Source organism: Gadus macrocephalus, chromosome 4 (assembly GCF_031168955.1).
Source record: "Gadus macrocephalus chromosome 4, ASM3116895v1".
Lineage (NCBI taxonomy): Eukaryota > Metazoa > Chordata > Actinopteri > Gadiformes > Gadidae > Gadus > Gadus macrocephalus.
This window is the reverse complement of record NC_082385.1, coordinates 20,796,563-20,824,379: the sequence shown is the minus strand read 5'-3', so window position 1 is coordinate 20,824,379 and position 27,817 is coordinate 20,796,563. Positions and strand designations below refer to the sequence as shown.

General features: G+C 41.2%; 2 protein-coding genes and 1 long non-coding RNA gene across 3 annotated transcripts; 1 reads left to right on the top strand and 2 right to left on the bottom strand.

Annotated features, from left to right (window-relative positions):
• Positions 1 to 431: 431 nt before the first annotated feature.
• Positions 432 to 4,213, top strand: LOC132456327 (uncharacterized). Its single transcript, XM_060050663.1, has 3 exons — positions 432 to 1,209; positions 1,255 to 1,487; positions 3,159 to 4,213. Exons 1-3 carry the CDS (start codon positions 498 to 500, stop codon positions 3,258 to 3,260), a joined length of 1,047 nt encoding a protein of 348 aa, XP_059906646.1. The 5' UTR covers positions 432 to 497; the 3' UTR covers positions 3,261 to 4,213.
• Positions 4,214 to 9,954: 5,741 nt separating this feature from the next.
• On the bottom strand, positions 9,955 to 11,963 carry LOC132456326 (uncharacterized). The gene is made up of 4 exons (XR_009525431.1): positions 11,284 to 11,963; positions 11,003 to 11,170; positions 10,670 to 10,765; positions 9,955 to 10,277 (listed from the first exon to the last, which is right to left on the bottom strand). It is a non-coding gene; the product is annotated as an uncharacterized LOC132456326 (long non-coding RNA).
• Positions 11,964 to 13,068: 1,105 nt separating this feature from the next.
• LOC132455458 (uncharacterized) lies at positions 13,069 to 16,971 on the bottom strand. Its single transcript, XM_060049320.1, has 3 exons — positions 15,328 to 16,971; positions 13,128 to 14,815; positions 13,069 to 13,075 (listed from the first exon to the last, which is right to left on the bottom strand). Exons 2-3 carry the CDS (start codon positions 14,798 to 14,800, stop codon positions 13,069 to 13,071), a joined length of 1,680 nt encoding a protein of 559 aa, XP_059905303.1. The 5' UTR covers positions 14,801 to 14,815; positions 15,328 to 16,971.
• Positions 16,972 to 27,817: the final 10,846 nt, after the last annotated feature.

Below are 27,817 nucleotides of genomic sequence, written 5' to 3'. Positions count from 1 at the left end.
GCACTACCGCTGGCACTAATGAGTTATCGCATGCAAGCTAACAGAACGACGCATCTAACCCCGCATGAAATGCTTACGGGTCGACCCATGCCTTCACCTGTCATTCGAGGGCCTCACAAAGGACCTCCATTGGAACAATTGGAAACTGAATTAAGACGCTATATGGGACAACTAACTGGCATACACAGGCTTATTTTTCAACAGGAGAAAGACAGAGTTCCAGAGTTGGAGGAGGAGCCACCAAGGGGGGTGGAGCCGGGTGACCACGTGTACCTCAGGGTGTTCAGGAGAAAGTGGAACGAGCCCAGGAGAGAAGGACCATACAAAGTCACCAACGCAACACCAACAGCCATCCAAGTGGAAGGAAGTGCCACGTGGTATCATCTCAACCACTGCACAAAAGCCGCTCAACCCAAACCCAGAGCCAGACGCAGACACACCTGGGGCTGACCAGCTGCCCCAGGACCAGATCCAGTCGAGCCAAGAGATACAGCAACATGATGATGCTGAAAACGGGGAGCCTGTTCCTGATCCTTTACGGGTTGTGCCAGATTCCGCTGGCACAAGGACAGACCCCGAGGAAGGATGAGACCACGGAGATAACACAGACCTGGAAGAGCCAGGAATCAGGGGCTGGTACTGAAGGAAGCCAGAGAGGAACACAGGACAAACCGGCGCCAAATCATTCAGGACTAGTTAACAAGAAAGGGAAAATAGTCTTATATGCTCAGATACCACCGCAGAACCAAGTTAATTTGTTTATATTTACTGTTATGTCAGGTTACCCACCGTTATGTACATTAACCTTTCGCCAGAATTTTGAACATGCGCATATGAAAGATCAGTGTGAAGTACATATCCAACCTCACCCAATGAAATGGTGTTTAACAGTAACGTCAGGAAAAACATGGGATTATAACAGAAAATATACATTAAATATGAGAGAATATATGCTTATTAAAGCAGTGACAGACAGAACATTCAATTTTACATTAGAAGCAGAAGACCCTTGTGTAATCAAAAATCAACCGGGTAAGGTAGTTGAGATTGATCAAAGCAATCCACTAAAATCTTCTGATAATGACAAAGTAAATGTAACCACAGCCATCGATAAAGTAGAACAACCTCTGGTTAGAGATAATGGGATAAATTCGTTGGTAACCACTAAGAGATTAAATTCAACTCTAGATGCAAGTAAGTCTAATGAAACTTCTGATATCAGAGATTTAGCACAACCTTCAGTCACTAATATACCTTATATTAGAGAGGATACAACAATATTAGCAACCACAAATGTAACTTCTATTGGAGAAGCAACCACTAACGTAACTCCAATTAGAGAAATATCAACAGTCATGAGTGATCTAATAGAAAAACTAACAACGAATGGTACAGCAGCGACTGCTCAGGGTAAAATAAAACTAAATGGTACAGCAGCGACTGCTCAGGGTGAAATAATACAGACAACAGTACTAGCAAAAGTAGAGGTGACCACAATGATAATGTCTAAAGAGGATAATATAGAAACACTGGCAACCGCAATATCAATGGCAAATTCAGAAACTATGGCGACAAGGATCTTAACATCGACATCAATGTCTCTTGAAGAGACTCTTGTAGAACAGACAACTATTCAGGAGGGTAATAAAATTAAAAGCATTGGTCGCCGCTCGACAGCGACCCTAAAACAATATAAACCTGATCCCAGTGGGCGCATCAGGGTCAAAACCTCTGACCAGTTGTTCAGACAAGCCAAAGCAAATAGGTGGTATAAGTGGGTCGAATTTACGGGAAAACAAATAGAGGCAGACAGCTGTTATTTGTGTAGCAAAAATCGTCAGGATGCAATATATGTCGTAAATACTAAATATGATTTTGAATTTTGCTTAAAAGAACGGACACAGCAGGAGTATGATATAGAGGTCAATTTAAATAGAACACGAACAGAAGGTATTCCATATCAGAAAAAGTATGTTATATGTTCAATGAAATGTTTTCTGCTGTTAGGATCGAGTCAACATAACAAATATCTTGAAGATAAATATGACGGAAAGCCATGGAACGTAATCATGAAAAGATGCCGAGAATTTGACATAACTCTATCACAAGAAATAGGCGAAGTAACACGGCCGAAACAAACCAATTTTCAAATTGAAGAGGGATTAGAATGCTTTCAAAATGACGAAGGAAACAAAAATGCCAGCGATGTAGGTAGTATACCAGAGGAACAATGTGACATAATTTGGAATGTCACACTATTCGATATAAACGGGAAACGAATGTTATTTCAACCACCTGCGATTAAAAATGTTCAGCTTTTACCAGGCTCTCAGCAGAAGTCTAGAGAGACCTACATGTCAATATTGTGGAGTGATGGAGCATTCGCGAGCCAGGACAGAGTGGTGGCAGATCAGTTTTGGCTTTGCGGTAATAACATTTTTCGTCCCATACTTGCTAAAATGTGGAGAGGACGATGCGCAAAAGTCCAAGTGGTTACAGAGATTGCAATATTACCATCAATAAAAGATGTTGTCAGTAACTTAGAAACAGATAACCTAAACAGGCGGAAGAGAGCATACGAGGCAGACGAGAACATAAAAATTTATAAAATAGGACAACCCAGGGGAATACCCGATAAATTTAAGGCACGAAGTGAAGTAGCAGCAGGATTTGAGGCACTACTGCCAGCAATCGGAATTGCTAAAAATGCGGAATGGATCAATTATATCTTTTACAACCAACAAAGGTTTATTAACTACACAGATGATGCATTATCCGCATTGGGCGAACAGCTGACAGCCACAAGCGCTGTGGCTTGGCAGAACAGACAGGCTTTAGATTGGCTTTTAGCAGAAAGGGGGGGAGTTTGTGATCTCATAGGTGAAATGTGTTGTACCTTCATTCCAAATAATACTGCCCCAGATGGATCATTCACACTTGCGATGAACAATCTAAAACGTTTAAGAAAAGAGCTAAAGGAAAACGCAGGCCATGATCAGGGAATGTTTGGATGGCTTGAAACAAGGTTTGGTATGTGGGGAATGATGTTTGCAAAGATAGGTGCAGTGCTCCTAATAGTACTAACAGTAATGGGTCTGATCTTCTGCTGCTGCATTCCCATAGTCAGATCCATAATAGCATCCAGGCTTTCTAAGGAGATGGCCCTCATGGTGACTGGCATAGAGGAGTCGAGTGAATGGGAGAGGATGCTCTATGGGGAGAAAGATTGGAGTGAAACTAGAGAGGAGACCGGAATGTGAGAATCGGACATCAGAAGGAGGTCCTATTTTCTTAACTGGTGACCTCTCTATGTGAACCACAACCATTGCAGAACAGTGTGAACAAATGGACATTAGACTAATGGGTTCCAGGGCGTGGTGGTTGCGAACAGCAGCAACTACAATGCCCAAACCCCCCACGTTATATAGTATACCGGTACATGACGATAATCAGAGCTATCCAAATCTATGCAAGCTTGTTGACAATCTTAGTTTTTAATTTATATTATTTACTTATTTTTTGAAATGTCATTTTTTGAGTTTCATATTTTTATGTCATATATTCTGAAATGCTAATTTTCAATGCATGCTGAAAATACTATGTTATGTGTGAATTCTAGTTAGACATTTGATAGATCTTTTTGCCTTAAAAACAGGTTGAAATTCCTGAGAATTATGCAGGTTGAGATCCCTGAACATGCTTAAAGGTTTTTAACGATGATCAAATGTAGTGCAAAAAATCTGACCTAAACGACTGTTATGTTTTTGTTGTGATCTTAGCAGTCACAAAAGGGGGATGTGTGGTAGAAATTAATGATTATATTCTATGGTAAACTATGATTATTATTAGGCCTATATATCTAATGGTAGAAAACATGTAAAGCGTCTTGGATTTTGATCCAGGGCTGGTCACGAGGCCGGGGAGTCTTGGGTCAGAGCAGGGGGTTGGGGCGCAAACCCCCAGGAGCAGGAAGCTACTGACACAATGCATGCTGACTCCACTTCCTGGGCCCCAGACTGTCACGGGGACCATCTGTTTAGAAGTATTTGTGTTTGATTATGTGTGGACACCTAAAAAACAAGAAACTGCTGAGGACTGTGCTATTGTGTGTTTAAGAAGAGGCTTGAATCTGTTGACGAGCAGTGACTCTTGAGACCTACTCGGCTGTTATCGGTGTTGTTTTTCTTCACGATAAAGTCTTTTGTCAATTCTTGCTCCGGACCCCTCGATTTCTTTTACTCTCTCTCTCTTAAATTAGTCTAAGTGTTTTATATCTCAGTTAAATCTTCGACAGCATCTCTGCCTTCAGCTCAGCCTTAATTGATGGCCCATCAAGGGGAGGGCCCCTCCCCCCCTGCACCTGGACTGCTGCTACCTGACACAACAGCGGTCTCTTAAAATAGCTGAATCAATTCATTAGTCAATCAGAAGTATGTAAGTATGTAGTGCCACACATGAGCATATTCGAATATGTTTAGTGGTAGTAATTAGCTGTCGAAATCGGAGGCCTTAATCAATAATGATCAGCTATTGATTTGCTTCCCGATAGAAATTTGTGACAAATGACATGTTATTTAGCATCTACGTGTTGAGTTGAGTCCAATGGCACCAAGCATGACACTCTAGCAAAACGGTACATGTATTTGACATGGTACACCTATGGTCTAGGACATGATCTCGGTGTGGCACAAGGTCGAGCTTGGTCTCATTGGACTCAGCTCAACGTGTAGATGCTAAACCACATGTCATTTGTTAAAAATCTCCTTTGGGAAGCAAATCTATAGCTGGTCATTATTGATAAAGGCCTCCAAAATCGACAGCTAATTACTACCCCGAACATATTCAGATATGGTCATGTGTGGCACCGTTGCAATCGCCTCGAAACGTAGATGTCAAAGGACACCTTGTTTGCCCTGTTACGCCACCAGGAAGATATTTTCATACTTCTAATGGATTGATTAACTATTTTAGGTCACCTCTGTTGTGTCAGGCAGCAGCACGTGCAGGGGTGAGGGCCCCTGCCGTTAGTGATGCTCCCTCCCTAGTTTGCAACATTGTTGCAATTCCATAGCCGAGGACAAGAGTCGACGTTGGGACTGAGGTCTAGAAAGGGGAGAGGGGAGTACGGTCCACATAGGCTATGTCAGGGGTTTTCAAAGTGTGAGAGAGTGAGCCCACCCTCAGAGAAAAATGTTCAGCTGAGCCCCCCCCCCCCCCCCCCCAAAAAAAAATGTTCTAAATACCTGTGTTTTGAAAGCTATTTTAATTATTTTACACATTTTAAACATCTCTGATCATTATTTTAAAACATTTGAAACATATTTTTGAAACATTTGAAACATATTTTTTAAACATTTTTAACATTTCTGAAACATTACAACATCTTTGTGCGTTTTTAAACACATTTCTTAACACAATTTAACAACTTTATCTAAGCATGTTTTAGCTTAACCTTTTTTAAATACATTTGAACATCTTAATCTGCGTAAACTGCCAGTCGAATCAGATCTGCCTTTTCAGTCCAGTGATTTGACTATTCGGCGGGGATGGTTTGCCGGTGTTGCTATGGTGACCTAAATTATTATAAGCAACTGAAAACGATTCCGGTTTGAAACTAAAACTGTGATTCTGAATAAAGTATCAATGCTTTCAAAATTAGCATAGTATTGAAGATACAAGTGTGTAGATTTGTTTAGTGGTTTGAACGATGGTAAACGGTTGAAAAAGGAATGAGTTACGATGTCTAGAAGTAGGTGTATCAGAATGGGCATACGTCTTCAATGAAAACAGCTGAAAACGAAGCGGTATGAATGACTGTAATTCTGAAGAAATTTTAAATTATATCAAAATTCTGTTTCGATATTAGTGAAGATACAAGTGTGTAGATTTGTTAAATGGTTTGCACGAAGATAAACGGTTGAAAATTGATTTAGTTATGTTACTTCTACAGTTGAAGTACTACTGATGATTTGAATCATCGACTTTCAGGTTTTTTTTCGGGTTTATTTTTTTCTCACGTCGCGCCCCCCCTGAAGAACTCTGGCGCGCCCCACAGTTTGAAAACCACTGGGCTATGTATTACAATATCATCCCACTGCAGACACAAATGGGCGTTCTCGTGTGGTGGGGGTTCCCGTTTACACAGACTGGAACGCCCCCTTCTTATTTTTCATCGCCTATCTCGCTGAACTGTATTAAAATGTCAAAGTGTACTACTCCGAAAACATGTAAATAGTGTTGTAAATAAACTTCCAAAGCTCTTCAAATCTTATTTCGAAAATAACGTCACATGGTGTGTCTTTTTACAATTTATTCGTTACCAGCATTCATAGTGTAGATCAGCAGAGAAATAGTCCGCCTAAGACGTTGAGGTTGCTTAGCTACCAAAGACGCTGCCCATGCAAGTGAATGGAGCGTTCCCTCTTCGTCATAACTATCAAACCAAACATCCTTTACATTCACCGAGTGAACATTATGAAAGTAAAATGTACATTTCTAGCTATTTCCTGTAGGGCTGCTGGAGCCACGGGTTGAAGCGTATGCGTCCTTTGAGACCCCCTTTGATATATAAGAGACCCCAAGCTTACTTAAAGGTTCTCGACTCAGTCACCTATTGCATCACTTCCTTTAGGGCTTCTGCCTCCTAATTGATCATTGTAGCATAATTAAATGCCCTCTTTCATATATATGATACCTCCACCACTGGGACGTGGCAAAAATTCTCCAAATCCATATGGGGAGGGGGGATGCTTGTGGACAGTAGGGGTGTACACTAGACATAAATAGGAAGCAAACTCAGGAGAAGGAATGACCTCTCACAAATATTTATTTAATAAATTGTTTCAAATAACCGTTAAATCAATGAACTTGGTGTTTTGCTTTCATAAATAGGTTATAGAAGAAGTCTAAACTGCAGAAAATAAAAAAATCCAAGCTGCCTTTTTATGGAGCCTGAAAAACAAACAAAAATTCAAATATCTGTAAACATGATTTTGTGTTCTATTTTATCTTCTTCATCATTTTCACCAACACATTTTCAAAGTTTTTTTTCTTTCACAAACATGTTTTCAAAGTTCAAACAATATCACCAGCGCAATTGCAGAGTTTCAAATCTGGCACTGTTCTAACAGTGTATTTCATTGTTTTTGAAACCTTGTAAATGGGATTCTGCAAACATGTGTTCATACATTGAGAAATACGTTTTGAAAGGTTGAATATTTATTTTTAAAAACTTGTAAAGGTGTACGTTTACGCCATTGCAATGTCTTTTTTCAGAACTGACTTTTCGGCACTGACTTTTCAGAGATTTGACCACACAGGCGCAAGCTTTGAGTCACGTGAATATTGGCAGTGTTCTGTCGCGCATTCGTTTTGAAACTCCTGACAGTCAAAGTCTGAAGAAAAAAATAACGTTCCTGGGGGCAGGACCATTTAGCTCTAAACCTATTGGTTGCTCTCGGCTGACGTTCATTCCAATCACATGTGCCGTTCACCGGGCTGTGTGTGATTGACAGTGCTCTGCCGATGACAAGAATGTGATTGGAATGTACGTCAGAACATTCCAAGGTGTCAGACAACTATCATACCGTCGCAGTCCACCGCCCAGACTCCCCCATCCGCCAACACCCGCATGGGGATAAGGGAGGGACGAAGGATGTACATGTGCCGTTCACCGGGCTGTGCGTGATTGACAGTGCTCTGCCGATGACATGAATGTTATTGGAATGTATGTCAGCCGAGAGCAACCAATAGGTTTAGAGCTAAATGGTCCCGCCCCCAGGAACTTTTTTTTTCTTCAGACTTTGACTGTCAGGAGTTTCAAAACAAATGCGCGACAGAACACTGCCAATATTCACGTGACTCAAAGCTTGCGCCTGTGTGGTCAAATCTCTGAAAAGTCAATGCTGAAAAGTCAGTTCTGAAAAAATCCATTGCAATGGCGTGAACGTACACCTTTACAAGTCTTTAAAAATAAATATTCAACCTTTCAAAACTTATTTCTCAATGTATGAACACCTGTTTGCAGAATCCCACACTGTAAACCCGAATAAGTTACCAGAACTTAAAAAAATTGAGGCAATCGATTGCCTAAATTTTTTGAGTTGATTAACTTAAAGTCAAAATTTTCCAGAACTTAAAAGGTTGGATGACTTGCCATTTGAACCTTTTGATAACAGTTGAATTAAAGTGCTCATTTAGCTAAACTCAAATATTTGCCGTTAATATGACTTACAATTTTCTGTTGAGGCAACTCAAATATTTGCAGTTAATATGACTTACAATTTTCTGTTGAGGCAACTCAAATATTTGCAGTTAATATGACTTACAATTTTCTGTTGAGGCAACTCAAATATTTGCAGTTAATATGACTAAAACGTTTCCAGTTTACAAACCACTATATTAAGTTCACAACAACACCATTTTATGTTAACAAAACTCTGTTTATTAGTTGTTCATTGATTTTAAGTACACATTAGTCACATATGTGTTTAAAAACATGCGACTCAAAACGTAAACTAAAAACCAAATGTGTTCCTGGTCAGTAAAGTCCATAGGAAATAGATATTTATCACACAACTAATCAGATAGTCAGGAAAAGAATCAGAGTTATGACCCACACCACACCTAGTGGCATGTCATGGGACATTTAAGAACATCTTCACTTAAAACTCTAAAATGCAAATGTATTAACTAGTATCAAATGCAGTGGAATTTGGGTCATCTTGCGCAGCCCACAATGGTTAAGAAAAACATTAAAACATACACTTTTTTTTTTCGTAATGATAACACATAAAATAAGCCCTCTTAAATATGAGCAACGCTAACAGCCCAAATGGCTTCCATGAGGGGCAGAAATTCATCTGAAAGAACGCTGCAGGCTTACCAGGCATTATAAAAGGCTAGTTCAAAGTTTTCCTTTTGTCTAAATAATGTCTCAAAAAGTTACTGCACTATGCAGGTGTTCAGCCAATAGACCCAAACTGCACAATATGCCTGTTTTCATTAAAGTGTAATTCCGGAGAAAATTGAACCCAGGGTCTTTTTCGATATGAAAACACATAAAATAAGCCTAAGTATAGAGCTTGCCCGGAGAAACGCTAACAGCCCAAATGGCTTCAATGTTATGAGGGGCAGTGCGAACGCTTCCAAATCAGCATTTTCTAACCACTAATATTGCTCAAAATAGCACCAAACCTGTGCAGTAGCATGACTAAGGTCCCTACACATAAAACTAAGCATCAACAACTTAGTTAGTGTACCGGGAGTTTATTAAAAAATACTGTTTTACAAGTCTGTGCCTTACCGTTAGGTCCATGTTTACAAAACAAAATCAAACCCCGCGCCGACGCCGGTTAGTTACACGAACGTTGCCAATACTCACTGCGCACTCGCACGTAAATGGCTACCGTAAATAATATAATAGAGGCGCCAACACTCGCTAGATTGTCACAAACCGCAAAGTATCAAGAGGGGCGCCTCTATTATATTATTTACGGTACAGTATTTTTTCAATAAACTCCCGGTACACTAACTAAGTTGTTGATGCTTCGTTTTATGTGTAGGGACCTTAGTCATGCTACTGCACAGGTTTGGTGCTATTTTGAGCAATATTAGTGGTTAGAAAATGCTGATTTGGAAGCGTTCGCACTGCCCCTCATAACATTGAAGCCATTTGGGCTGTTAGCGTTGCTCCGGGCAAGCTCTATACTTAGGCTTATTTTATGTGTTTTCATGTCGAAAAAGACCCTGGGTTCAATTTTCTCCGGTATTACACTTTAATGAAAACAGGCATATTGTGTAGTTTGGGTCTATTGGCTGAACACCTGCATAGTGCAGTAACTTTTTGAGACATTATTTAGACAAAAGGAAACTTTGAACTAGCCTTTTATAATGCCTGGTATTATAAAAGGCTCTTTTTATAATACCAGGCATTATAAAAGGCTGGTATTCTTTCAGATGAATTTCTACATCAAGTCATTCTTGAGGGTCTGCAACCTGGGTGACAGTTTACCACCATCTAGACCAAGTAAAATCTTTTGAATGAATTCAAAAGTGTTGGTCAGTGCTTTCGGATAGCTGAGGTGTAGTGCATATATCAGTCCAAAGATTACCAGGAAGGCGTCGCCTAGTCTGGGGAGGCCGACCATGGCATAACTTTCAATGATGACAGAGATTCTCACAGGCTGGTAGTGAACTGGACTTTGGACTGTGGCATGGTCACTGATGACGGTAAGGCGGCCCACTGCAACACTTTCAAGCTCTGGCTCAGACTCGTCCTGAATGAATGAAAAAGAGATACTAATCACAAACTAACACATGGAACAGAACAGATTACATAATTTCTTTCTTTAACCAAGTCCCAATGAAATCCAATAAGGGAGACCTAGGTCTCATTGTAAGAGGTGAAAAGCAATAGATCCATGTTCTGCACACATAAATCTAAGCGGTGTGAGAGACTGAAACCAAGCTCAATGACATTTACAGGAAATTATTTTACATCTTATTACTTTGAATGAAATACAGTTCCTTTATAGTGAGGAGAAAGAAAACCATACACTAAAACTGTATGGGTAGACTATATAAAGGTAAGTCCTAAAACGTGTTAGTATTTTGATTAACTGTTTGTATAATACACAGTAGAATCTGTTAGTGACTTAAGGAGACTTACTGTGCAGGTTCTGAAAAATCCAGAAACGTCCTCGCGCAGATATACAGGAAGGCAGTGGAGAACTGTAGTGCGCTTGGTGTGGATGTCATGGATTTCCTATTCAGATAAAAACAGATTTGTATATACAGAAGGGTTCACTGAACAAAGCTGATTTTAAACAGTCCAATCAGAAGATATGTCCAAAAATAACCTGTTCACATCTTTAATGCAATCAGACAAATGGCAAACACAAAGTGGACTAATAATTGCAAAATTCACAAAGCTCATTTAAATCATTGAACCTGTTCAATGTTCCACTGGTTCAACCTAGGAAATGTGTAATAATCGATTTACCTGTTCATCGTGGATTTTTTAAATTTCAGCCAGAGCATCTGCTGTCTTCCCAGTTTTTTATGCCTTCTGTCTGAATAAGGTCATCAGTCGAGGAAGATGGTGATCAAGCTCAGCATAGAAAGTGTTGGGCAGGTTCTGATTCGTAATCCGCTGGAACTCTTCATACAACTACATTGAAAAAACAGCAGGAGGAGAATACAGCAACACGACTTAAAAATTGGAAGAATTTCAAAATGAGTAAGAATCACAATTTTCACTTTAAAAGAGCTGATCCATATTACCTCAGACTCTATTTTGAGAGCAGGCCAGAGGTCCATAAGCTCGTTGACTGGTGGGGAGGACATCATTATGGTCTGTCGGCGTAGGGGAAATGTGGTCTCCATCATCTTTCTAATGAGGGGCAGGTTCTTCTCAGTCTTCTTGACTTCTTCAACAATTGTCTGCCTCAACTGCTCAAGGCTTGAAGGATCCTTTCCTTGGGCAAAGTTAGGTAGGAAGTTGACATCCGCTCGCTTGGGTCTTTTAATGTTGGAATGTGAAGGTTCATTTTCGGGATTAGTGCTACTTCTTTTTCCAGAATTTACAGTGACCTCTTGGCATCCAGCCCGCCTCATCTTGTTCCTATAATTGCCCATCTTAAACTTGATGCTGTATTTCCATCCATTCCAGCCAGTCTCAGATCCCGCTTCCTTCAAGCAGGGATGTTTGGCTACAAGAGCCTCAGCAACCATTGCGATCTCTTTATCGCCTGGGTAAGCCTTAAAACCATACAGAATAGATGCAAGCTTGTCTAAAATGTCGTGCTTTAGGTCTCTTGTCAGCTTAAGGTGTGTGTTGTTCTTCTCATATTCTGCATTTCCATCTCTAAGTTTCAGTTCTACATCAAATGCAAATGTTGGAACTGGAAAAGGACCTGGAGGCCACCTGCTGAGACGCTCTGGAGATGACACATCTGAAAGTAGATGCAATAGAGCTGGAGTCTTGTGGGGATGCAGCTGCCATTGTGCTAATGAAAAGACAAAATCAGGTTGTTAAAGAGTACCATACAATTGGATAATTCCACAGAGTGAATAAAGACCAATAACTGATAAATAAAATAACCATTATTACCTGAACTCAGTTCTGTCTCACTACAATGAAGCGCTTGAGGGTCAGCAGCAGCGAGCCGTCTACTTTGTATGCTGAGAGAGGGACTGTATCATTCAGACAAGAATGCAGGTGGATCGACAGGCTTGTATTTGCAGTTGACAGCTCATAGGACAGTAGATGTTCTACATACCAGGAGTCATAATCAAGACACAGATAAGATACATTTGGATTTACAAGGAGGATCTGTTCTATTTTGCAAAATTTGGACAGTCCACCGCTGTCTCCTACAGACAGAAACATTCCACAGACATAGTCTGTTCCATCAATTGTCACATTTGATGTCTTGTAGATAGTGTCACTAGTTGTTTGTCCTCTAATGTGTACTTGAGCAACCTCTGGTAGAGCTGAAACAAGAACAGACTCAATCCTGGATGCCTGAGTTTTTGGCTTGAAAAATGATGGTGCAGCAAGATGATATGCCATCATGTGTTGGTGTCTGATTGCCATTGTCTTCAAAATATTTTTGAAGTTTTGAGCGTCATGCACCACTCTTTTGAAAAAGCGGTGCTTGGCCTCAAACCGCATGGTCCAAACGTGCAGCAGGGGCCCAAAGCACTTGACAAGAGCAGGATGGTGCTCCACATAATGATGTTTAGGACGGAGCCTAACCTCAGGGAAAACCTCTAGCAGTGCCTGTCTATGATCACTGATTTTGCACTCAAAATAGTCCAAGGTTTCATCTGTAAATGATGGGCACAATGCTAACTCTACCACCTCTTTCAGCTCCATCAAAACTGCCCATGCCTTATCACCTTCTGGTACTACGCTGCCAACAAGCAATGGAAGAAGTCGGAGGAGAGTGGCATTTTCATGTGCATTACCTCCGATTGTTCCTCGAGAAAGAAACGTTTTGGGAGGTGGCTGAGGTCTATCCACTTTATCAGCGTGCTGATATGGGAATTGTGTAATCTTGTTGTTCAAATACTCCAAAGTGAAGTACTTCCGCCGGAACATCTCTTTTATACAAAGAGAAAGCTCCATGGGAACGATACCTTCCAGAAGATCGTGGAGTATATCAGGAGGAAACCCTGTGATTGTATGGAAGTAATTCAGGGATTCTCGCAAGGCACAGCCACCTTTAACACCAAAGTGGCTGCTCAACGTGTCACTTTCCTGCACAGTTTGCACATGTGGGTCATGGCTAGCTTTGGTTCGCTGAGGAAACTTTCTCTCTCTGACTTCAGTTACTTGAAACTGTTCAACTGAGCCCATACAGAATCTGCAAACATGGCCTGTTCTAAATGACTCTACAAAGCCACCTAATCCATGAGCAGCCAAATTGTCAGCAGAAACACAAAAGACAGTGCCTTTGACATTCTGACCAATGCTTTCGATGAAGACACCGTCATTTTCCAGGGTATGAACATCACGCAGCAATGGAGCAAGTACAGCTGCATATGCATACTTACGGACGTCTGTCACTTTTACCAGTATTGCTAGCTGTATAGCATGTAATGCTGACCTGTGTTTTGGTGGCACATTAGCGAGGACCCAATATACAGCGCAAAATTTGTGAATTTTGCTTGATGTGCCAAGCGGATTGCAAATTTCAAGATCATCAATATATAGCTGGAGTGGTAGGATGAGATCCCCTGTTGACAGCAACTCATTTTCAAGGAAATGAGAGCCATTGGAGCATGATACATATTGACCAGATGCAGTATTATTTTCAGTGATCTTGTTAAGAATGTCTGTGTTTTTAAACAGCTCTTGAATCATTGAAAGGATAGGAACATACATGCTGGTATGTCCAGGTTCCTCCAACTGATACTCCACTGGCATAACACAAGGATAGTTGCGCTCAATAAAGGTTTTTCTACGCTTGTGTGAACTCAACTCGGCACCTTTAGAGGTTGATGTAGACAGAACATTGCAGTCCATGACAGCCGCAACAACTTCACTAAGTGTAGGTTCTGTAATAATGTGACCATTTCTTTGCAGTATGTCACTAACTGCCTCTTTGATCAACGGCTCAGATAAGGAGAAGATGTCATTCAAGTGGTCTACTATTTCCTGAGTAGCTGTGTTTGAGACATGGAGGATAGCCTGCATCTTTAGGAATAAGGAAGATACGTTTTTTTTAAGTTGATTTCTTAGACTGCCAGTTTCACACTGATCATCATTCCCCACTTCTCTGCTCGGGCCTGGGCATTCTTCATGCAAATCACTAGTTCCCTCAGAAATACTGGCTTGAAGATTATGGGGATCCTCACTGACAATATCAGTTTGAAAGTCTGATGCAAGACCTTCTTGGTGTTCTCTACTTTTATGGGAATTAAATGAGGAGTACACATTTATGCGATAGCTACAATCCTTATATGGGCACGTCACTGTTTCATGATTTTTCAAATGCTTTCTGAGATGACTGAAAACGTCTGATTTAGAAAAGGGTTGCTGATATGTGCATAAAGAGCATTTAAATAACACAGTCCCCTGACTCTGCTCTGCACAACTGCTAGATTGTGCTGTATGATATCTTGACAGATGAGTACTGAGTGCATTAAGTGTCTGAAATGTACAAATGCAATCAGTGTAGAGGCATGGAAGAGGGCTGATTCTGGAATAGTGGCTGTGCTGCAGCCTGTAGTGTCTAAATAACTGTATTCTGGAGGTGAAAGAACCTGCGCACAACTTACAGTTCCAGATCATTCTTGAACCAGCAACCTAAAAGGCAAAGAAAAAAAAGTTTAGACCACGATCTAAAACTTTAAAAAAAATATTGGCTTTTACTACCTAATATAACCACAAGTTAATTACTGTTAGCTTACCAAAACATGATCATGGTACAGCCTACACTGCTTTAAAATTACAACATGTTTTCCTCAAAACAATGTGTTTTATATAACGTCTATAGATGGAAAATAGCATAAGTAAATGTATTAGTTTTTAATACGCATCTTTGGACTCATTTTTTAGACCATTTTTTTTAGATCATACGTTTTGCAAGCAAATACGAAGTTAAGCAAAAATATGATCTGTGCAGTGCCAAAGGTTAAATATCAATTAGGAAAATGGTATTCATGAACAGAACACATTCATGAATTGTTGACTTGAATACAGCAAAACAGGCAAGTAGAATAAACGATGATATGTTTATGTGGGAGTGCAATTTAAGTTATTTGTATTAAGAGTGAAAGGGGTGGGGGGAATAGAAGAATTCAAATTCATTGGAATACCTGGTATTGTCAAGCTCCGATAAGGAGAAAGACAGGAAGTGAACCCAGAACCACGACTCAAGGGGGGGGGGTCAAGCAAAACTAACATTACTGTAAAGAAAAGCAGCAGCGCTTGAACTTTACTGCATGGTTAATCAACAATAAAGCCGTTTCTTTAGAAAATAAAGATGCTCACATTAAATACAAGAATCACTGAAATCCAATCTAAGAAGGCATGTCCTATTTATCTAGTCCAATGACAATTTATGGTCTTCATTTTGAGTCGCTAGCCGCGTTTACATGGACACTTCTGATCCGATTATCGGAATATATATATTCCTATCATGCGATTCCCTTGAGTACATATTAAACTGTTTCATGCCATTACATAATGCAAACAACGCATGGATTTCAGTATTAAAGATCCCAACTTGCCTTGTTAGCAAGCTAACCATGCGGTGTCAAGAGTCGGATTATGGATACGGAGTAGTATGATATGAATAGCGTTGTACGTGTATGAAAAACACGTTGAAGTTCCATCTTTTAATTAATCTTCATTTTATGTTGAATTCGTACAATCAATCAAATGGCACTGATAGTTGGGGAAATTAAGAAGTATGGAAAAACGTCAGCATTATCTAAGCCCCAGACTAGCTCTGTTAGCAAGCTAACCATGCGGTATCAAGTCACATGACTAATATGAATAGCGTTGTACGTGTATGAAAAACACGTTGAAATTCCATATTTTAATTAATCTTAATTTTATGTTGAATTCGTACAATCAAATGGCACTGATAGTTGGGGAAAATTGAGAAGTATGGAAAAACGTCAGCATTATCTAAGCCCCCGACTTGCTCTGTTATCAAGCTAACCATGCGGTGTCAAGTTACATGGCTAATATGGATTGCGTTGTACGTGTATGAAAAAACGTTGAAATTCCATACAAAAAATGTAATAAGTCTTCATTTTATGTTGAATACTTACAATTCATGAAATGGCGCTGATAGTTGGCGAAATAAGTAGTAGACTGGTATAGATGAGTATAGATTGGACTGACGTTCAAGTTCGAAGCTCCTTTTCCTCTTTATCGCTCCAACCGAAACCCACGTAGCGCCTCACGTTGTGCCTGACGTTGCGGGTGACGTCAGACAAATTGACGTTGAAACTGTAGAGTTGTAAATACCCTTACATTTATAAACTGTGGTTACATAATCCGGAAAAAAGTTAATGTTGATTAAAAAATTATCATCTTAATAATAAATAAATAAATCTTCCCGTGGGCCGTCGCAAGCCACGGAACTCGCGGCCGGAGAACGGCGATTGAGTACAGCAAGAAGAGCCGCCTCAGTCTAAATCATAAGAGCCAAAATCATGTCGTTCCTCCCCGCCCACCTCCTCCCCCGCACTAGAACAGCGTGAAACAGGAGCACCAGAGCATTTTTTTCACCAATACCGACTCACAGGGCATTCATTGCTAGTATAGTGACCACCGCAAAATTAATGAAAAATGTAATGAATTAAATGTAATCAAAAAATATTAGTAACAATTACTCAAAAAGGAAGAACATGTTACACCAACTTGACATAATTAAGTTAGTATAACTTTTTATTATACTTTGAGTATGCACTACTTAATCTATTTAATTTCTTTGAATGTTCGGGTGTACAGTGCATTTACAAGGTTTCAAAACCGGGAAACAATGAAATACACTGTTAGAACAGTGCCAGATTTGAAACTCTGCAAATGCGATGGTGAAATTGTTTGAACTTTGAAAAGATGTTTGTGAAAAAAAAAATACTTTGAAAATGTGTTGGTGAAAATGATGAACAAGAAAAAATAGAACACAAAATCATGTTTACAGATGTTTGAATTTTTGTTTGAATTTTTTCAGGTTATAATCGCTTTTTTCAGTGTTGCAAATCCTTTTTTACAAGGTGTTGAGTTTTCAAACCCAGACTTACAAGGCTTTGAAACTTTTTTTTTCAGGTTTGAATTATGGCAGGAAACTGGCTCCATACCTTTTAAGGATACCTTGGAATATCTGTCTATTTTTTAACCATCGGACCCTAGTTTACTACAAAAACAACACAATTGACAGCAGCTCCTTTGCCGCGTGGTTTTTAGAGCCATGTAAGGATTAGAGGTGGCGATCAATAGCAACCACCATAGCAACCATGACGGTCAAGTGACTGGATGCAGCCCCGTTGAAAAAAATAGAATACCACCCTACACACTCAGGAGATTAATGATATTTAAACTATTATGACCAGGGACGGCTGGTATACATGGGCTAACAGGGCTAAGCCCTCCCTACCTTTTACAGTAAAAATGGAAAAATATTATTATAAACCTTAGAACATATTGTTTTAAATTTTGGTAGAACCTAAAGCAGCAACTGCAACAAAAAGTGACAGAAAAACCCAGGATATATGATATATCTTGGGTTTTTTCCTGTGAATGGGCTAAATGTATTCACCCCAAGCGGAGTAGAGTAAGCTTCCATTCAATTTTGATGGACAGGTATCGTGACACGCCCCCTTCATATGCTTCCCATTTGGGCTAAAGTCATTCAGCCCAAGCACAGTAGCGTAAGCGGCCATTTCATTGTGATTGACCGGTGTCGTGACACGCCCCCATTTGGGCTAATTTCATTTAGCCCAAGCACAGTAGCATCAGCTTCCATTGACGTTTGATTGACAGGTGCCCTGACATGCCCCCTTCATATGCTTCCCATTTGGGCTAAATTAGTTTAGCCCAAAGGCTGAACTTGGACCAGCTAGCACAGTAGCTACAGCACAGTGACCTTCGACCAATCACAGCACAGTAGCAGTATGGTGGGCGTTAGCATGAAAATGAACGAAGTGGATTATTTAATTTCTAATCGGTTTTCTTTAATGTCTTTGGAGGAAAAATTGGAAGTGAAGAGATTGGGGACACATCATCCAAACGATGTAGCCTACATCACACTAATTAATTAAATGCTGACTCATTTATATAACATTTTATTATTACGCAGTGCATTACGGAACGCACTGCTTTTACTGAGTGCGGTCAGAATATGGCCGGTAATAGTGCATTTGTAAGCGGGTCAACAACGTTTCGTATCGAAACATTAAAAAAGCATATGTCTAAATAACCCAACATGACGTGACAAGTGTGTAAAGAAAGTGGCCCCTCTCCCAGCTGCATTTCAGCGACAGGCAGTAACAATAAGGTTCTCTTAGGAATCGGAAATGATTAATTTAATGTTGCATACAACATTGCCAAAGAGGAGTTGCCATTCACCAAATTTAAATTTTCCGAAATTATTCTCATGAAGGAAAATGGATTAAACGTCAACCCGACGTATAGCAATGAGATGGCATGTGCACAATTCATTGCGATAATAGGCGACACCTTAAAGCAAAAGACAGCTGCTGACGTCGGAAACGCCACATAGATGTCCTTCATGATTGACGGCGACACAGACGTCTCTACCAAAGAGTGTGTGATCGTACACAGCCGCATTTTGCGCAAAGGGAGACCGGTCAACATTTTAATTGTTTAATACTTTAAGCACAAAAAAAGTTTTATTTTGCTTAATGGTTTAGTTCGAAATGTTCAATTTCAGTTCAGTGAAGCACTTGAAACACCTTATTTTTCTTTTTATTTATAATTGTGCTTCAAATACCTAAAGACACGCATTTCTCTACACCTTATTCTTGTTTAAAAATCATTCACATTATATGAAAGTTATGAACAGAGATATAAAGGTGACCTCATGGCGTCTGGAGCCCTGTGAAGTAGGCCTATTGATAAATGTAATGCAATCGTTAGCCCAGTGATTTTTAACCTTTTTTGAGCCACGGCACACTTTTTACATTTACAAAATCTTGGGGCACACCACCAACCAAAATGACACAAAATGACACTCTAACACAGTACATATAATACATATTGTAGTGGCGATTTGTCCTCAATGAAACAATAACTTGAAAATTAAGAAATCAAACAAAGCAACGTAATCAAAATAGCCACTGAGGCCCCAGGGGGGACGAATCTTATGCAGTGCAGGGGAAAGAGTAAACTGTCCAGTCGTGAATTTAGATTTCTGCAGGTTTATTTTCCGATCTTCCAAGCAAACAAAACAAATGTGCAACAGTGTGAACCAGCAGCCTCACTCCTTTGTCTCACTCGTACAGCTGGTAAAAAAACATGACCCTTCCCAGTGCCTGTCTTACCTATGCCCGCCCCCTCTATATATAGGCTAGTAATAACTTCAAAACAAAAGCATAAACAAACTCAAATTAACTAATTTATAATACAAACGAGAAAATAAACATGAAAGTCATATTATTTTATATTAAGCAAACAAACTAAATAAATGTTTTACAATTAAATCTAAGAACTGCATAGCTCCAACACATATAGTTAATAACATAGTTTCTAAATGTATTTATACTCACTTAGTGTGAAACCTGGGCCTGTTTCGATTAACACAAAATGGATATCCTGGCAGGAATGGTAGAAAGACACACACAAAGCTCTTCCTCAACAGCTCTGTCTCTCTCTGTTTTAATGTTTAATTACCATTAGGGCTGGCCCGAATGCCATTTTTCAGGCTTTTTTTCTTTTTCCGAGCGAATATTCGAATACTCGTTCCAGAAAAAAACACCATAAAAAACAACATTAATAATCCCTATATACTCCCTGGAACAGATTTTGACAGTATCTGCATATTTTCTTGAATGTTTAATAGCTTTTGAACATTAATTAGTAGGCCTAAGTAGGTTGAAGTTCTTTAGTTTTTCCCTGTGAAAGCGAACAGCTGTTGTTCCATTCCAAATCAGCTGTCCTCTGCCATCTCAGCCCTTACGGGAGCTTTTCAATTCATCCTGGAACGTGCATCTTTTCAGGGAATTTGTGCAATAAATCCATAACAAATACCGAATATTGAATGTCTTATGTGTCCATATTATATCCATTATATTGTCCGGGTATTCCCAAGAAGCTCACGCTCTGCAGCAAGCCAGTCACAGTTGAATGGTGCGGTGCTGTACAGCGAACGTAAACAAACGACTAATTTGCATTTCGTCAAGTATTACTTTTCCTTCCGAGATCCCGTTAATGTTGTGTTATAAAGTAAAGGGAAACAAGATATCTGTTCTTCCTCCACCTCTCTCGCTTCTCTGCTTGGTGTCGCTGACGCTTATAGTTTGCCTCCTTCGCTCTTGTAACGTCACGTACGTGGAAAAAAAACAACGAAGCTCCGAATACTGATTTAAGCTTTGAATACTAATTTTCCTAGTAGCCGTTAAATGTAAAAATCCATAGATTAGCCGCACCGTTATATAAGCCGCAGAATCGAAAAATGGGAAAAAAAGGCGCGGCTTATAGTCCGAAAATTACGGTAAATTATCTGCGACACTTTATTACAGCACAGACACCCGACAATGGTTTATTAGGTGATATTAGAAAATTTCCCACAGCACACCTGACGATCTCTCGCGGTGCCGCGGCACACTGGTTGAAAATCACTGCGTTAGCCCACCCACCCAAAATCACCACCAGCCGTCACTGATTCTGACCATGAAGTCTTTATTTGCATGGGTTTACATTTCATTCTGTGTAGCATGGAAAAATCTGAGAAACACTCCCATTCAGAATGCATTGGTTTACATTTCGTTCTTTGGAGCACAGTTATTTTTATTTATTTTCAGTTTTTGAGGAGGTGCTTCAAAGATGCTAATTTTTCTGCAATAATCCAAAATCCAATGGAAAAACCCGTTGGCTTTTTGTCAAGGGAACCCAGGGCGACGCTCACTTCCGGGTTTGCCAACATTCGTCAGCCCTCCACCATTCTATACTGTAAAAACACATGTTCACGTTGAATGATAATGCATGAATTTATTATTAATTCTGCCATAGAATTTATTTAAGGGGGGGGGGGGGGGGGTATACAAGTCTTTTGGCCATGGTGGATCCAGATCTGGAGCATTTCACCACCTGTTGTTGTTTTAGCAGAGAAATGCATTGTGTGTGTGTGTGTGTGTGTGTGTGTGTGTGTGTGTGTGTGTGTGTGTGTGTGTGTGTGTGTGTGTGTGTGTGTGTGTGTGTGTGTATACCACGCTATTTTATGTTGAAATGCGACGTAATCTAGTGTTTATGAAAACGTACACTGTCAGCGTATGCTTTTGGCGGCTGGGTTGGTTTCAGATAAACGTGTTTCTAACAAGATGATATAATTAAAACGTACATAAAGCAACGGTTTAATAACACAAACGCAGGAAACACGTGAGCTACTAGTTTAGCGAAAGCAGCGTCCCTAGCAACCTGACGTTGTTGAAACATGCGAGCGAGCCGATAAAATCTTCCTGATAACTATAAAATTAAAGATCAGACACAATCACTGACTGAAGATTATGCAAGTAAAAAGTATATATTTCTCGCTAGAAATGTCATTAGAAACAAGTTTAATGGTGATTCTGTCCTAAAATATTGCATTTCCCATTCAGATAATAAAGATGAATAAAGATCATACACTGGAGATTATGCAAGGAAAAGGTATATTTCTCGCTAGAAATGTTATTAGAAACACGTTTAATGGTAAAATTCAAGGTGGTATTGTTACCTAAAATATTGCATTTCCCATTCAGATAATAAAGATTAATATAGGCTACGTAACAATTTCACCAAATGCCAGAGGTGGGGGTAAGTCATTCATGTGCAAGTCACAAGCAAGTCTCAAGTCATAACCTTCAAGTCTCAAGCAAGTCCCAAGTCACTGTGGTGAGAATCAAGCAAGTCACAAGTCAAGTCATTGCTCAGGTCAAGCAAGTCACAAGTCAAGTCATACAAAAATATGATGATCTAACCCAGTTTCCACATTTAAAAATCGGTAAAGAGAGTGGTTCATAAGTTGAGTTTTACATTAACAATAACAATGTCTTAACAATAACAATAACTCAAACTATTCAAAACATTCCAAAACCATTATGTGCATAGTTTGAAAATGTTTTTTATGACCATTACCTCCAACCTATGAACAGAATCAAATATAACCTCTAGGTAGCTGTATACGACAACAGTTCAAGTCAATCACTCAATCTCCCTACATGTTGTAGAATATTATTTGCAACACATGGCATCAGACATGAAAAAAAAAGAATATTTCAAAAGTAATATCACATACACATACTGTAGGAAGGGGAAATAGTAATAAACAAGCCTGAAAGCTGGTAGCAATCTTGCTGCCTCGCAACATACATCGACTTACAATGCATTGCATTTGCAAAAAAAATAATTTGACAGTACTTTGTCACTGAGTTCTGAATGATGCGGTCACATTATCACCCCACCATGGCTGAACACACGTTCAAGAGGTGCACTTGATGCAGGGACTGCTATAACTCGTACCTCCACCTTGAACAAAAATACACTTAAAACCACTGAGTTAGAAGTAGCCTACTGACATGAAAATTAAACAAGTTAATCATCTGTGGAACGGGCAGGGCTCGAAAAATTCCAGCCAATGATTTTCAGAAACACCGAGTGGCATTGGACAGTAAGTACGTCAATCAAACGGTCGTACTGCACTCCCCCTCCCCCCGCGCGTGACCTCTTCGTGCACGTGCACGTACTCAAAGCTCGTGCCAGAGCAAGCTTCTGTTTGTTGTTATCCTGCGGTAGCTACTGGAGCTAGTTTACTAGCTAACCCACATTTGGACCTAGCGCTAGAATACAACCCTAAACTCCAACCTAACTAGCTTGCCCTGGCCCACTCTCGCGCATCTGTGTTCGCGCTCTTGTGTGATTGCGCGTCCATGTACTTGGAATGGGTGGAGTCAGAGTCAGCGTTGAAGGAGAGGGGGTAGGACCATTTGAGTTGCGTCTTTTCAAAATCTGCTGGCGTATCGCAAATCACATATCCAACCTATAATCTAACTTTAGAAAAGTCATTTCGAGTCATCTGTCTCAAGTCTAAGTCAAGTCTCAAGTCATGAAGACCAAGTCAAAGTCAAGTCGAGTCTTTTATCAGTGTTAGTCAAGCAAGTCTCAAGTCCTCAAATTTGCGACTCGAGTCTGACTCGAGTCAAGTCATGTGACTCGAGTCCCCCATGTCTGCCAAATGCTAGGAGAACGTCTAGTTGGTGCTATTCCTCCATTCATGGAGAAGCAAGCGTGTTCAGGGTCACGCTTTGGTCAGGCAAAGCGTGACCCTGAACACGCCTTGCGATGTGGACCAACGTATCTATTTCATGCCTTGGCGTGATACCGGGTTGGTGTGTGCCAAGGAATATCAGTGTCATTAACTTGCATTGGAGCAAATTCCGTGGCCACATCACGGACAATTTAAGTGATTCCGTGAGACCACCACGGACTGTGAGTTACCGCCCGTGGTCGACTCGCTCGTTTAAACTGGGATCCGTGTGTGAGCCACGGAATAACAGTGTAATTTACATGCATTGGAGCAAATTCCGTGGCCACATCACTGTTACGTATTTTAAGAATCTAAGCTACCCACACATAGACCCAATGAAGCAGGACCAAACATATAAGCCGTAAATACTATACATAGCCACAAGGGGAGCAAGACCTTATTGGAGGCTGCTCCAGCCACAGATGGTAGCGCCTTTTAAATATATGAAGAAGCCGAAGCCATTACGGCACCCCGGCCACACCCACTAGGCCACGCCCACTTGACGGTCTCTACCTGAGGACAAGGGGTGGAGAAGGCCAGAGATCAATAGGTAGACAGCAGAGAGCCACCCGGGCCTAAGCCCGAGGGGCTTGAAGTAGATCACGGTATTTTCCTCTCACACGTGTTCTACACGATTCCTAGAATTCCCTCCGTATAGCTTCACTTACCATGCCGAAACATGCCTACTTTATAATAAATGAAGTGAGTTCAAAGCAACCCGGGATTGGACAACTTTCTTCAAGAATATGCAACACATTGGTGACCCCCGACGTTTGGAAGAAAGTCCAGAGAATCCCGGCGGGCGCGACGCTAAAACAACTTCAACAGGCCCGCACGTCTGAGGTAAGTAGAACTCTTTGTCTTAAAGATTTAATCTGAAATAGGATTGGTTATAAGAACATTTAGGTGTTTGTTTTAGCCACCGTCCGGTCGTGCTGCTCCAGAGGCCTAGACCTCGATTTAAAAAGCATAACAACACGTGTAGATCAACGGTTGCAAGAACACTGAAGGCCCAACCTCCCCCTTTCTTCACACTTGAGTTGTTTTTAGTACTCGTCGTTAACAATCATTCTTGGTACTGGTTGAGAGGTGAAGCCCTCCACTATCGGTCTCTGTATAGATCGGGCCAAAATATATGTTAACGAGAGTTATCTTTCACTTCTCCGCTGAGGCCGGCACGGTCTGTGTTCCCCCCCCCCCCCCCCATCCTTTTGTCCCAAGTCCGGTCGTCAGATCCTCCCCACCCCACCCTTTGTCCCTGCAAACATTCTCTTCCCCTACCCTTCCTCATTCATGTTGCTTAGAGAAGGCCACTCGCCTCTCTATTGTTAGTTAAATTGAAGTTCTTGTCTTATTGTTCTTTCTTCCCCTTGCCCCCTCCCACCCTCACACCTAGCCATGTGTTGGAACCAGGATGTAAATTTAGTTGAGTGTTTGTATATTTGAGGGTCTGTGTGTCTGGGTGCTGAAATACAGAGAGCCACTCCCTAGTTGATATCGGCAAAACACGCAAATATTTGTGTAGGTTGTAATCAATGTTTTTTGATTCACCAACATTAATAGTTTAAACGATCTGTAAATGTTCACATTTGTACTAAATTTGTTCTTCCTCTTCAGGCCTTTGCAACCCAAGCAGTGATGGATGCCCGGCATTCATGGTTTTAACCGGTGCCCAAGGCGGGAGTTAGCTCAACTGCTGTAGTTCAATTACAATAACATTTGTTTCATCCGATAACTTCAGAATTTTTCTTTTAGGTTCAGTTTTTGTTTTGTTTATAGAATATCACCATATATTTAATACCCAGATGTGCATAATTGTTGTAGGTTTGGATGACTCTTTGTTCTGCCTAGTTTAGACGGTTTTGAGGCACTTCCTGGGAGCCTCCGAGCCACACGTTAATCGACTAATCGTTCCTGCAGTGTTCTGAGGTTGTAACGGTGGGGCTTGTGGGGAAAAACGGTCTGTCTAGCTACTGGACCAGATAAAATTAGACGGAGAGGTAATAAAGTCTATCGGCACGAGGACCTTGGATTTATTAAGTAAAGTGGCAACGGTTATACAGAGTCATAAAGCGTGAGAGATCGAATATGTCTAAGTCCCTAATCAGCGCTGATGGTTCATCCGGAGCTTCGCCTCCGTGGAAGGTCTGCTTCAGAAGAAGGTGAAGAGTCCCTGTGTGATGCAGTCTTATGCTGTATCCTCCTCTCGATGAGGTGTGTGCGTTTGAGGTGTGTGCGGTTCTGTGTGTTTTGGCTCCCAGGCCCTGAGAGAGCTTCGTAACGGGGAGAGTTCCTCGTGTCTCCGGTGTGATAAATTAAAACGGGGAGTGCCCCCCTGAAATGTCTCGTGTGTGATAATTTAATGTGGCTCTCAGGCCCCTGGTGTGGGCAGAGGTATCTCTTGGTTCCTCCTAACGGGGAAGAGCTCTCAAAATGTCTCCTGTGTGATAAATTAATGTGGCTCTCCCGTTCTGGAGATGATACTGGTGCATTGTCTGAGTGTCCACCATCTGCCTGCCTGGGAGATGGGGCCTTCAGCTCCGGCCTTGACCTGACTATATATTATCATGTTTGTGTTATGTGTTCGTTGGGTTTAGAGCAAGAATCGACTATATTATAATGTGTCCATGTGATGTGCTCATCAGGCTAGGGTAGGAGTTAGCTATATTTATAATGTACATGTGATGTACTCAGCAGGTTATTTTTCCCAACATATCCCCCTCAAGTCGTCGCAAGACGACTTTTACTCATTTGGGGTACGAGGGATAGGACTCCAGCACGGGACTACCATTATAACACCATTAGAAATAACAGAAAGAAGGCAAAATGATCATAAAAACAAACAACCATGAGCATGGGACTAAAACAACTCGCTGGACCGGGCGTATGGGGAACCACGTGGGAGAAACGCTACCCATGCTTCAGACATGGGTATGCCATACACACCCCACCTAGGGGGTGGCATCCACCCCGGCCTTACATCGCGAGCAGACAATACCAACAATACTGGCAGCAGATGATACACAACAAAACCAACACCAAACCATAACAACAACAACAAAATGCAACAATAAAACTACCAGTAAACAATAACGATATAAACAAAAATGCAACAATCACACAAACACTACACAATAACAATCACAGGAAAGAAATGCAACCCTGAAACGTGTCCCTAAATAATAATAATAATATCAAAAAGATATGAGGTAAACAACGAATGGCAATCCCCCTCAACCCATCCCTAGATGACCACACACTAAGGATGTGAGGAGGAGTTAACTGGTCGTGTAACAATAAGCAATCACACGCATGGGGTATTCAGGGTAGGCCCGGGGCACGGGAACAACTGAAACCACGGAATAGTCCTGAGCGTCATCACGGGCAGGTGGTCGCAAGGCGCCACCTGAGCATTAGACCCTTTTATTCAACTCCGCTCAGGACCTCATCTGATAAACGGGCAATCAAGGCCCCTGGAATCTCGCCCGTGTGTATCCCCGAGCTCCATCTAGTGGGACAGCGATATAAACAACAACATTTGCGTTCCCGGCGTCGGTTGCGTAGACGCGGGCATAGATATGGGAGCGGCTAAAAACAGTGAAGCGTACAGAAGCGAATACAGCCAGGGGCGCCCTCAAGCCTTAAGGGAACGGGCCGCAGCCCCTGGTACCGGAACGCAGATCCCTGGTCCGGGCGACGTGGGTGCATCAGGTGGGAGGGGGGTGGTGCCGTTGGCGGGGACGGGAATGGGGCAGCCCACCATGTTCTCCAGCCGGATCAGACGCGGTCCCGCGTCCAAACTCTCCGGTGTATACTCGATCCCCAGGTAAGCTTGGATGGCACCTGCTGCACCTGTAGCGCCCATCGCTCATTGGGCTCTCCATCCATCCTGTGAAGGGGTCATTAATGCCGGAGCTCTCTGCCAAATCTAATCTGAGGGACTGTAACCCTGCCAGCACCCTGGCCACCGACCCATCCGGTGCGAAATCTGATTGCATCATCCTTGGGTGGTTGGTCAGCTCCGGGCGTGTCTGCATCTGGCTCCTCCTCTGGCCCTGGAACTTCGTGTTTCTCTTGCTGGAATTACAAACTTATGTACAACAGTTAGATGTTCAAACATATTTTCCTTAATTCTATTTCTAATTACTCTAATGGAAGTCCCTTTTGGGACCCTTGAATGTTAGGTGAATGCATGGGTCGACCCTTAAGCATTTCATGCGGGGTTAGATGCGTCGTTCTGTTAGTTTTCATGCGATAACTCATTAGTGTCAGTCGTAGTGCATTAGTCCTTTAATTTAGTACTCTAATTTAACGTTGTTAATCTTTGTCTC

Coding starts and splice junctions, on each gene's coding strand:
- LOC132456327 (XM_060050663.1), top strand. CDS start 498: ATGATGATGCTGAAAACGGGGAGCCTGTTCCTGATCCTTTACGGGTTG. Junction 1,210..1,254: donor TGCAAGTAAGTCTAATGAAA/CTTCTGATATCA, acceptor TCACTAATATAC/CTTATATTAGAGAGGATACA. Junction 1,488..3,158: donor CAGTACTAGCAAAAGTAGAG/GTGACCACAATG, acceptor CTTTCTAAGGAG/ATGGCCCTCATGGTGACTGG.
- LOC132455458 (XM_060049320.1), bottom strand. CDS start 14,800: ATGATCTGGAACTGTAAGTTGTGCGCAGGTTCTTTCACCTCCAGAATA.